At 43.1% G+C, this 12,383-nt stretch overlaps 1 protein-coding gene across 1 annotated transcript in view; it reads left to right on the top strand.

The window, feature by feature from the left end:
* Positions 1-4,892: 4,892 nt before the first annotated feature.
* Positions 4,893-12,383, top strand: part of DARS1 (aspartyl-tRNA synthetase 1) — a 36,439-nt gene continuing 28,948 nt past the window's right edge. Inside the window, exons 1-3 of the mRNA XM_064661601.1 lie at positions 4,893-5,076; positions 6,056-6,113; positions 10,368-10,460. Of these exons, the coding sequence (XP_064517671.1) occupies positions 5,005-5,076; positions 6,056-6,113; positions 10,368-10,460 (223 nt within the window). The 5' untranslated portion in view covers positions 4,893-5,004. The remainder of the gene's footprint in view (positions 5,077-6,055; positions 6,114-10,367; positions 10,461-12,383) is intronic.

Here is a 12,383-nt window from a genome sequence, read left to right as displayed (position 1 = left end):
TGGTGCTTAAGGGCCCAGGCAGAACTGCAGTCCCTTTATTCTGCAGTTTGCCGTTTTCAGCACCCTTTGGACATCAGCCACCCCCGAAAAAGAACGGGACACTTGGGTGAGAACAATAGCGGAGCTGTTCCCGAAGGCTCCCGCGCCAGCCAGTCCCGATCATCCGGCGGCTCCACACTGCCCTCCAGGGAGGGCCCCCACCAAAGTTACCGTGCTTCCCTCAGGTTCCCTCTGGCAGGACAGAATTCCTCGGGAGTGAACACATACAGCGAGTGAGAGAAATACAGCTGACATAAACAGGAAAATATGCATATTTCATCACATAAAAACCAGTAAAAAATAAATTATAAAAATTAAATATTCCATGTGTTCTTATTCATGCACAGATAACTGCTATCCAAATGCCTTTTTCAAGCATCATAGGAAGGAACCAATAAACAATTTATGGGTAATAGTTCAGAACTATATGCAGCACTGTGTGTCCAATGTGCACAGATATTGTGTAACAGATGATCACTGGGTGTAGGCATGATATGAAATGTGAGCTGTGTGCAGCCATGTAAAACAACTTTGGGACACACAAACTGTTGACAAGATATATCCTATTTAAATGTGTTGCCCATCCCTAACTGCAGAGCTCCTTGTCTCGTGTTTATCGGGAGGAACACCTTCAAAATGCTTTGAGAAACTTAATTGTTGTCATTGTCTGAACTTAAAAAGACTACACCTTTGTATAGAGTTCTGTCAAAAGAAATCCTGCTGCTTATCATAAGCACGTACTTCCCCAAAGTTCCTGTTTTTTTAGAAGTTTTATTAATTGCAAATGTTGTTTACTAGAGGAAAACCGTGACTGAAGCTCTAAAACAAAGAGAATAGTTGCAACTTTAATCCTTTCAATAAGCCTTTGTCTCCCATTGACTAAAAACTTCCTAAAGGAAGTAGAGCTGCGAAAATCCAGGAAGGAATTAGATTTGCCAAATTCTGCTCCTACTTGGATTTAGATGCAAAGGCTTTGTTACACTCCAGCATTGTACAAATGCTGGAGTAAAAAAAGAATGATCAGTTGCAGAAATGCATTTTTGCCAAAGTTGAAATTATTAATAGAAGAGCTTTCTCTATCACAGAATGCACACTATGAACTTACACAACTTAGAAAATAAATAATATATTGATTTTTTAGCTGCTGCTATTTTTTTTTCAGTGTTGTGGGTTTTTTTCTTTTTGTTATCTAAGAGGAACTTGGACACTGGGCTGACAATCATACAAGAACCTAGATAAGTAAACAAATATGGAAACGGAAAAATCAAAGGCAACCTCTTAATTAAATTAAGCGTGCTTTGCAGCATCCAAAATAAGAGAAATCTTCAAAATCCATTTCCATGACAACGAGTAATTGCACACGGAAAAGTGTGCTGTTGTGGCAATAAAGCTGAATTCCCTCAAGACCCTTCAGAGACACCACCAATTTGTTTTGTATTTTTTCCACATGCTCTTTTTAACTCTGTACCACTTCATGCTCTCCAGGTTTTAACTTGCCAAACATATAGAGATTAGGTAAACATATTCTGACTTATTCCATGGGCCAGAGGTCCTTCTAATTTCTTCTCCTAGAATAACTCCAAGGACAATTCCTATCTCCTTCCCACCAACATGGTGTATATTGCAACTGTTCATTTCTTGATCAATAGTAGGCTGGAAGACTAAAGAATATTTGAGCCACCCTGTTTGTAAGATGCTGTGTAAGGACAGATTGTGGAAGGTGCTGACTACCTTCATCTTCTTGTGTTTTCAGTGGAAATGTTGTTCAGCATATTTAAGTAAAATCAGCTTGGTACAGCAACAAATGTCAGAGGAGTGGCCAAGCTTGGCTGGAGTCAGAGTTTCAGTAGCCACCAGCAAGTGCTGTGGTCAACATCACACCCAGCCTGTGTGTGCTGCTGGCTCACAGAGCCCTCAGAGGGGCTGGGCCTGAGCTTCAGCCTCAGCAGCAACTCATGCCTCCAGATTCCTAATGAGACAAATTTATGGCTCTGCTATGGAAACACCCACACAACATTTGTAACATGAAACACCCAGTTTTGGAATAGCTTCGGTTTAGAATATGACAAGTGCCAACGCCTAAATTTCGAGGATATATTGGATATCATTATTCACAGTGACTGAAAACTTCCTCTAAGATTTTCCTTCATACCTCTCCTTCATAATAGAGATATGTGGAGCACACACCCCAAATCACCAAAAGTGCTTTGATTAGATCAAATTGTAACTGGAGAAAGAAGTGAAACGAAGAGAAAAAAAGGGATTTCTGCGTTCCACTCTTGATCACAACAGTTGACAACCCCCTCCCTTCCTTTAAGGCAGAAAAGCCAATTTTAATTTAAACTACAAACTGTTGACCAGGCCTCAGCTTGGCTTTGCAATTCACTGTATGCCTGAGGGATAAATTATTTAGCATTAGCACATGGTATGTCATGTCTTGTTACTTAAGTGGGGTATGGCCTCCCTCCAGCTGCACCCCCGGGGCCGCGGGATTGGCTGCGGGTGATGTCATTTCCATGTGGTAATCCCGGGCCAGGGCCCGGGGGACAGCGCTGGCCGCCCCTCCCCGGGCCCTCCGCCCCCGGCTCTGCTCCTGCTTATGGCCCCCAGGTTCGCTGCAGGTACTGCCCCCATCGCACGGCCTTCGACAGCAGCGCAATGACACAGAAGGTGCGGCAGATGAGCTGCCTCGTCTGCACGTGGCGGTCTGTGCCCTTCACAGAAGGCTTGGTATTGATTTACCGACCTGCAGGTGGAAAAGAAATTTTTGCTGCAGGCCCAAATTAAATGGAGGATTTTGAGGGGTTATTGTCAGTAATTATTCTTAAAATTAGTTATTTTTTTCTATTTTCAGTGCATTACAGGTTTTTGCTCAAAAAAACCCTGTTTCTGCACTGCAAAACAAAGGGATTCTGGAAAAAATGACCTGAGAGCACAAACTCTGGAAAATGCTTCTCCTGAAAGTTGGGCAATGGAATAATTAGGCACAGTCCCCTTCAGATTTTGTTTTCAGTTAACACCCTCATTACATAAAAAGGGCTTTTCCTTCAGAACCACCTTGAGCTTATTTGCCCTGGAGGACATACTCCGTGCTATTCACAACTGGAAGGCTCCAGCACAAAAACACAGGTTACAGGGCTTGTTTCTCCTGAGTTTCACAGCAAGATCAGTGAAGTGCCAGGAATTGCAGAGCACTGTGCCACTGTGTCAGTGCAGATGGTACCGTCTGCTCCGTGGTGAGGCACAAGATTTGCATCTGTCTGTTAGTTCAGGTTCAGCAGCAGTTCTAAGTGACAGGTAAGAAAAGGCACAACTGACACTGTGAGAAATCCACGTGTGGTTACTGTTACATTAGCATTTATGTTCACTACACAACACCCTGCCATCAGAACTTGCTTTCTTGTGGTGAGGAATGAAAACTGACTGTGATTTGCCTTCTCTGCCCCTGAATCTTAACTCTTTGCAAGAAGACAAGAAAGGATTTTGTGAAAGCTGCGTGGTCTCGGGGTGAAGTGACAATTCCCTGAGACAGGGCCAGAAGGGGAACTTTGCAAGGGGATTCCCACGAGAAGAGGTGTTGAACCAGCGCAGTACAAAGTGCTGCAAAACAAACAACGGCAGGACAGGAAACGAAGAGCTCTAATCGATACCGCAAGAGGCATTAGTTAGTCAAATGTGAAAATTCAAAACTGCAATTTAAATCAGGACAGCCAACTCTTTCTCGCCCTGCACCAAATAAACAACCTATGAGTCTATAGGACTCGACAGCTGCTTGCAGCTTTGATTTGTGTCATTTCAGAGCTGGCACCTGCAGCCAGCCCCGGCCTCAGAACTGCAGCGTTGCTTCAGGCACCCAGCTGGAGGGAAACACCTGCATTTGCACTATTGCTCATCCTCCCCAAACTACCACTTGTAGCTAACTAATAAACAGCTAATTAATTATAAACAGCACAATTGGGCAAGGGGTCAGCAGACTGAACTGCTGCTGGGGTAAGCATGGGGAAGCCACGCTTGCTGGGGAGATACATCAGAAGTGCACTTTGGTTTGGTTCCACACACATTAGCTGGCCACCTCACAGTTCAACATGCTTATTTACATCCATATAAATATCTCCAGGGCGGGTGCCAAGAAGATGGTGCCAGACTCTTCGGTGGTGCCCACTGACAGGATGAGGAGCAATGGCCATAACTTAAAACTCCAGAAGTGTCACCCCAACATGAAGAACTTTGAGGGCGGCAGAGCACTGGAGCGGGCTGCCCAGGGAGGGCGTGGAGTCTCCCTCTCTGGAGACATTCCAAAGCCAGCTGTGTCACCTGCTCCAGGTGACCCTGCCTTGGAAGGGGGGAGTTGGACTGGACCCCCTTCCCACCCTGAGGATTCTGTGATGTTACCTCAGGCCACACCGTGCCTGACTGCGAAGGAGGGCAAGCGAACACCAAACCCTCCCCCTGCGCTGCCTCAGCGCATCCCAGCCCCGCACACCTCCGCAGCGCCGGCATCGGCGCGGGGCTGGAGGCGCTGAGCCTCGTCGGGACGGCAGCGGCTCCATGAAAACGACTCTTTTGAACGAAAAGGGGAGCAGGAGGCGGCCAACAGCGGTGCGGGCGGGGCAGGACCATGACACCTCCCTGAGGGGAGCCCTGAGGGGAGCCCTGAGGGACCGCGGACAGCGCGCGGACAGCGCGCGGACAGCGCGCGGACAGCGCGCGGACAGCGCGCGGACAGCGCGCGGACAGCGCGCGGACAGCGCGCGGACAGCGCGCGGACAGCGCGCGGACAGCGCGCGGACAGCGCTGAGCGGAGCACGAGCCGGCTCTCGCGATACTGCGGCCGGGGCCGGGCGGGGCGGGGCGGGGCATCTGTTCTCGCGAGAGCCGGGCGCGCGGAAGCGGCGTGGCCGTGAGGGGCCAGGGACCGTGAAGCGCCGTGAGGGTCCGCCCGGGACCACCCCGGCCGCCGCAGAGATGCCGAGCGCCGCCAGCCGCGGGCAGGGCCACGACCGCCGCCCGGAGAACGACGACTCGTCGGCGGCTGATGTGGGTCTCCGCAGGGAACGGGGCGGGCGCGATGTGGAGGCTCCCCAGGGTGGGGTTTGGCCGGGCCCGGGGACACGGCTGCCTTTGGCTTTACCCTGCCTATATCCCCCCCTCCCACCTTCACCGGGCCCGGTCTGTGATTCCCTGAAGAGCTCAGCCCCTCCAGAAGCACCTGGGCTGCCTCTCCACAGCAGGGGCTCCTGCAGGTGCTTCTGTCCCACGCGTGAGGATCACACAGCAGTAATGAAAGATTGTAGGCCGGTGTTTCTTCAAGGGAAAAAAAAGTACTAATAATGAACATCAGTTCGTTTTGTAATGAAATCTGTTTTACTTGTTGTTGGAAGGCCAAAATGCATCAGCAGTAAGGAATTGTGAATGTTGGCGGCTTCCATAAAATCGTGAATGTGCCACAATTTATCAAAAGCAGAGGAGCAAAGTCTGTCCAAATAAAGCATTTAGAACGAAGTTTAGTTCGTATAGTGAATAGAACGAAATAAATAATTCAAGGGTTTTTATTCTAAATGCAATGTTTGGTTATGAAACCAGGATTGTGATATTTTTGGAGAAAAGGCCGTGTTCCCCTGTGTCTCACCTGTTTTGTTAACAGTCAGGCTTCACTGGGCTGTGACCATGGCGTGTGATCTGGATTTCTCCGTGTGCCTGAATGTGGGAAAGAGATATTTAATGTATCTACTTCTGTAGGACTCATTATTTTCAGGAGTAGGTTCTTTGCAGAGAAAGTCACACAAATTTCTGTGTAAGAGGTGATGATCCTCGTGCACGTTTGAACTTGTGGGAGTTCTTATTTTCTTACCTGGCACAATTGTCTTTTCTCCCTTGTGTGTCTCAGACGAGTCTAAACCACAATTTCTTCAATATTACAGCTAAATATTTTGTATCCCCTCAGTTAACTCTGCAGTGATTTTGTTCATCTTTCTGTGTATGCTTCTTTGATGTGTGTTTCTTACCTCCATTTTAGGATTATGCTAAGGAAAGATATGGAGTGTCACCAATGATACAATCCCAAGAGAAACCAGGTCAGTTGAAAACCAAAACAAGTACTTGCAAAAGAGAGGGAGGATGGGGAAAGAAGGAAAAAAGAAGTTATGTATTTGATACCTTCAGTACTTTGTTGAGAAATCATTTACCAAACTTTTTCATTCAAATCCCACTGGCGTTCTTTCACTTTCTTTGAATACATTTGGCACTTGTGAGACACTTGAATTTGGTGTGCTATGTCCAGTTTTGGGCTCTCCAGTGTAAGGAAAACTCATGTTTTGGAGCCACTCCAGTGGAGAGCCACCAAATTGTCCAGGAGGCTGGAGCACAGGATCTCAGAGGAGAGGCTGAGGGAGCTGGGCTTGTTCAGCCTGGAGAAGAGGGAGCTGTGGGGAGATTTTATTACAGTTTATATCTGCTTAATGGAAGGGTGTAGGAAAGGTAAAACCAGGATTTGAAAGTGTGTGGTAATTGGACAGGAGGTCATGGACACAAGTTAGAACACAGGAAACTGAAATGAGAGGGAAGAAAAAAATAAAAGCAGGAGTGTGATTGGATATGGGAGCTGGGTCCAGAGTCTCAATCTTTGCCCTTGCCTGGGCCACACCTTACACAGCTCAGTAGTTTTGTCTCTGTCCAACACTGTAGGGTTGACTTCTTTTGTTATTATTAAATTATTATGATTTATAATGTACTGAGTCCTGAGATGTCAGGGTTTCTCTGTGTTTGGAGTAAGTGCATGCTGCTGTTCTCCCTGAGTAGGATCTCAGTCTGCTTATGCAGCCTGCATTGCTCCTGCATAGGAGCACCAAACCATTCATATTTATGGGGTTTATATTATTCACACCACCCTGAATTTAGGTACTGATGGGGAATTGAGATTCAGAGAAACTTATCAGCTAGAGAACAATCTCCCGGGACAACATCCCAGGAAATACTAATCTTTGTATTATTCAGAGCATGAAACAGGAACATGAGAAGGAATAGACTGACTTTTTGTAACTTCTTCATAGTGAAATGTAAAGAAGCAACATCATCTGTGATGAGTTGATTTTTTTTTCCTCCTCTGAATGGTTGTTTGGGTTGAAAAAGGCTGAGTGCTGTATTTAGTTATGTTATATTGTCCCTGTGACTCTTGATACTCTTTTAAAAAAGTCTCAGTGTGTGGACAACATTGAGTGGGTTTTCCATTGGGCTTAAAATACAACCTACAACACTCCTGCTGTTCTGTTATTTAGGAGATGGTTGCCCTGAACACCAGAATTAGATAACCATAAAGAACAAAATGCCTATGATAAAAAAAGTTGGAAATCATCATAGTCCCTTCACTGAGACTATTGCACTTTTATTTAGAGATTCAGTAGTTCCTGCCAGGAGAGCTCTTGCCAAAGGGTTCTTGTTCCTCTGCAGACAAATTAAAACTTTTCAGAGGTTCACAGTGTTGTTTCTCCACCCTGCTCTGCTGAGCTCACATACACCTGTGCCTTTCTTGGCCCACTTCAGTCCTTCTCCTGCTAACATTGGCTGCCCTGACTCTCTGATATTCTCATTTCTGTTATGTCAGGTCTTTAAGTCCTGACTTGAGGCTGTGATTTCTAGTAGAACTGCATTTTTTGCCTTTCCTTTTTTCTCCTTTCAGCCCCATTATCTCATCTCCCCTCCCTGGAAGTCACTTTCGTCTTCTACCGCTTTTGACTTCCAGGTTTTTTTTTTTAATCAAACTTACCTTCTCTTTTTCAACTTTATGGAATATTCCAAAGATGCTGGCACTCCACAGGGATAGCAGAAGTACTGATCAATCTGTTCAAAATTCCATGATGCAAGAGAAATTAACTTAGTTGACAGGCAGGGAATGGGGTATGGCAGTGGAAAAGTGATTTTGTCTTGTATATCCCACACAGCTTTTTAGGCTTTTATCCTCTCCTCCCGTGTTTAGAAGAGGTCAGAGCTCTCAGAGAAAGATAAAGAGATTTAACATGTTGAAAAGAAGAGATTGTGCTATATGTTAAGGAAACAAAAAATACAGCTTCCCCATAAAACATGACTCAAAATGGCAGTGAAGGTGAGACAGCCTGAATACTGAATTGAGGCTGCAAGTGCAATTTCAAACTTGCAGAGTGTTGTGTTTAACTTTGTTTAAAATCTTTGTTCCATTGTCTTCACTGCAACTGTAGCACAGTTTAAAATGTCTTTTATTTTTGCATTTAATTGTCTAGAAGTGTTTATGTGGCAAGAAGACAGAAAATGTAAGTGTAGCTTGCATTTATGAAAGAACAAGTAGGTCATAGTCTGAAGAATACGGTGGGAGGACCTTAAAAGTGAGAGCAAGAAGCTTCATTTTTATCATGAAAGAGGTGAAAGTGAGCTGGAAGGAATTCCAGGTCAAATGATATGTGAGAGTACCCTTTTTATGAAAAGTGAAATAGTTTTTAATAATTCATAGCATATAACAATTTTTGTGTTGACCATGTCTTGTTTACTCTTGGTGAAACATGGACCATTATGTATCCAAATGACTTTGGAAAATATTTATCTAGTGCAGGTGGATCCTGAAACACTTAGAGGATCCATAAAAAGTGTCATACCTAGAAAGTATTTTAAGTTTGTAACAACAGAGTTTTAAGTTGACTGAGGTAATTTTTACTGAATATTGAACTCTTAGAAATACCGAAGGTTATGGGTTGTGATGGTTGCATGTTTCCTGTAGTACTGCACTGGTAGAGTTTGAATGTTAGAAGTTGCTGGAAAGTGATAGCATCTTTATTCCCCTTTCTCCTTCTCCAGTGCACACACTCACACACACACAATATTCATTTATTTGAGTCGATTTCCCATCACATTTCTGTCTTTGTTTCCATTCTGTCCATGGTTTTAATGTGTTTCTGTGAAGAAAGAGCTGCATTGCCCTGAGCATGGGCTAATAAACAGCTTCAGCCCCCTAAAATCCCTAGTGCAGAATAATGGGCTTGCAGGGCAAGCTGTGACTGGCATTCAGAGACAGAAGGAGGGAGTCCAGAAGAACAGATGGTAGGCTGGGGTGGGCAAACTTTGGAAAAGTTCTGGCGGGAAAAGTCTCCAGCGAAAGTGTCTGAGTAAATTTAGTGTTATTTTGAAATCAGGAGAAGTCTGTGAGGAAATGTATGTCATAGAATCAGAGAATATCTCAGGTTGGAAGAGACCCATAAGGATCAATATCTCCACTGAAGAATTTTTTTGGCTCATAAGCAGTTTTTAACTGCAAGTGAGCAAGTGTAGCTGTTATCTGTATCCTCTATTTGATTTCTAGATACTATAAAAAGTGTTTGAGACCATGCAAAAATGCATTTGGCCATAAAAATACAAGTAGACAAGTACATTTCCAGAAACAGTGGCATGCAGCCAGCATATTGGCAGTTCATAATGGTTGTGTACAATTTTTAAAGTCCTGATTTATTTAAAAATATTTTCCTCGATAATTTTTATTTTTTCATATTTTACCCAAAATCTGACCTTCCTAAACCGTGCATTTCTGTTATTTAGCTTTCATGGGTACATTGAATTTGAAGGGTTCTTTCTGATCAACTTTGGCTCTGACAGTGATAGTGATAGAAGTGCTTGATGAGGTGGTCAAACAGATTCACTCTTAAAATTGTTCTCCATTTTACACAGTACTACTCTTGTTGCTCCAAAACGCTGTTGTTTTTATAAAAATAAATTTTAATTAATAATGCACATTTATTTGTGGTTTCTTTCTCATATTTATTTTAAATAAATTGCTGTTCATTAATTCAAATTAATTTAAAGTTAATAATTATTTTATGGTGATATTCACCCTACTTACATAGGGTGGGTACAGAGAACAGCCCTGCCACCTCTGAGCCTTTGCTTTGCTGGTTCAACCTGCCAACCCTCCTGTTGCACAGTGCAGCAGGGCAGGCATCCCTTAGGTGGCAGAAATTCAGACTAATAAGTGCAGGTGGTGCAGTGAAGTCCTATCAAAACCAGTGGAGTCATGCTGGGCTCTGCCATCCGTGAACTGCAGTGAGTGTTGGTGTTGGTAAAGTGCAGCCTGACCCTGCTGTATAAGTCAAATTAAATTGAACCAAGTTAAAGCTCCTTGATCCTGTTCAAGTCACTGGGAAAGGAAATGGGATCTTATGAGTTTTCAGTACATCAATTATGCTGTAGATACAAAAAAGTAATGGTTTGGATTTATTTTAAATTTTGGCAGGGTATTTGAAGTTTAAAGTGAAAAATGTTTTGCTTCAAAACCACCAGAACTTTTAACATCTTTGTTTCTTTCTGTGACTCAGATAGAGTTTTGGTTCGCATTAAAGACTTGACATTGGAGAAGGCTGATCAAGAGGTTTGGGTTCGTGGCAGGATTCACACAAGCAGAGCTAAAGGTGAGATGCCTCCAGGGTTTTTAGTTTTATTTCCTCATATTGTTAGTGTAACCTGAATGTTTATTTTGGTTTCATGGCCTATGGTCCTTCATTCAAGAAAATTTTGCCACCTGGTTACTCAGTGTTCACATTGACTGGGTATTTTCTCTTTTTCCACTTTTCTTTTCCCAAGAGGTAAAAGGAAATTTTCAGCAGTGAGAAAATCAGGTTATTACTATTATATTGTAGTCAATGTGAATTTTGGTTTTATCATATTGCTAAATAATATGTGGACAATTGTAAATAATAGGAATTCAAAAATATTGCAACTGTTCTCCTTTGATGCTAACAGTTGTCAGATAAACCAGTTTTAAGCTTCTACAGTAAAATGTACTTTTATTATAAACGTACCAGTTGTCAGACAGGTCATATTTATTCTGCTGCATATCAATATCTCCACCATACCTTTTCTTTGGCAGGAAACAAAAATCTGTGTTAAAATTTCAGTTTTACTTTCAGTTACTGGTATCTGATTATATCAATTTGAACTTCAAAGAAGAGGCATCATCTTTCTTTACCAAGACAAAGGGAAAATCCTTTCCTAGGTTCTCAGCAGTGTGGGCTGTCATACTTGGCTCTCTGACAGTCATATTTCTTCCCTGGAATCAGAAGTTCTCTCTGGAGACCAGGTTGCCATATGCAAACCTGAATAGGCTTTGGCCTTTTGGCATCAGATGCTGACAACTGTTGTACTGGTTTCAGTTATGTTGGGCAGCTCTGTAGTCTTTCCAAGAATCGAAAGAAAAGAGCATAAAGAAATTACCTTCCTGAGCGAAACTTAACAGTAATCTTAAAATTGGGAATGATGCAAATTAGGGGCAAGGATCCAGTACAGAATATGGTCACAGATTCATTTCTCTTTTAGAGTCTTCATTTTCTTAAAAAATGTCCCACTTAATGGGTGTCTGTGCTGCAGTCAGTTAAAATAAGGAACTGCATTGCTGTATGACATTGATCTGTGGTATCCTGCATGGATTTACTTCAATCACAGTGACATCTCTGTAACATGGCAGGACTAACTTCCAACAAGCTGGTTGTCATCCTTTACCTTTGACCTCAGGAAAAGCTATTGGTTTGGATGAAATATCACTACTTATTTTCAAAACTCTTTAACACAACCTGAAGAATGAAAGAAAAAGGAGCTGATGGTGGGCATGAATGGTCTGAATTTATTGATTGTGTCTCTTGTTCCCTCTCGGTCTGACAGCAGAGAACAATTCTGACATTCAGGGAGTGCTGCTAGGGAATGCCATATGCTTGTTTACTTAAGCTTTTGGGGAAAGACTCTTACAAGAAAAGCAAATGTTTAAGGGTAAAAAGTAATATTAGCCTTTCCCACACACATCATGGCACTATTCCTACCATTATGGAAAAGAAAGCCTTGCAGGAAACAGGAAAATGTTACACAAAAATAGCTTTAGTTTTTCTCAGAAACTTGAATTTGACTCCTAAATAACCAATATACATACCCTTTATTTAACCCTGTCTAGTTCTGACCAATAAACCAAAAATGAATGGGAACAACTGCAGATTCCAGCTGTCTCATATACCAAGTCACTCCTGAAAACTGATGGAAATGAACTGGAGGATGTGTAAAGAATGGGGTGTTGGGAATTGCTGTGGCTTGTACTAAAATTAAAGTGCTTGGGGCCCTGTGGTTCTTATCGTAGATTAAATAAATGTTATTTCTGGCCTTATTTGAAAGCCACCCTAAGCTACTGGTTACGTTTATCATGGAAAAGCCTTTGGGAAATTGGTCTGGGCTTGGCCAGGCAGCTGGACTTGGGCAGGATGTTAGACCTGAACTCGGTTTTGGTTTATAATGCAAAGGTTTATTAAACATCTGAAAATAAGAATCCCACCAAGACCAATTTAAATACCAGA

This window comes from Pseudopipra pipra, chromosome 7 (assembly GCF_036250125.1).
Source record: "Pseudopipra pipra isolate bDixPip1 chromosome 7, bDixPip1.hap1, whole genome shotgun sequence".
NCBI lineage: Eukaryota > Metazoa > Chordata > Aves > Passeriformes > Pipridae > Pseudopipra > Pseudopipra pipra.
Note: the sequence above shows the minus strand (reverse complement) of the source record. Positions and strands in the feature narration are given on the sequence as shown.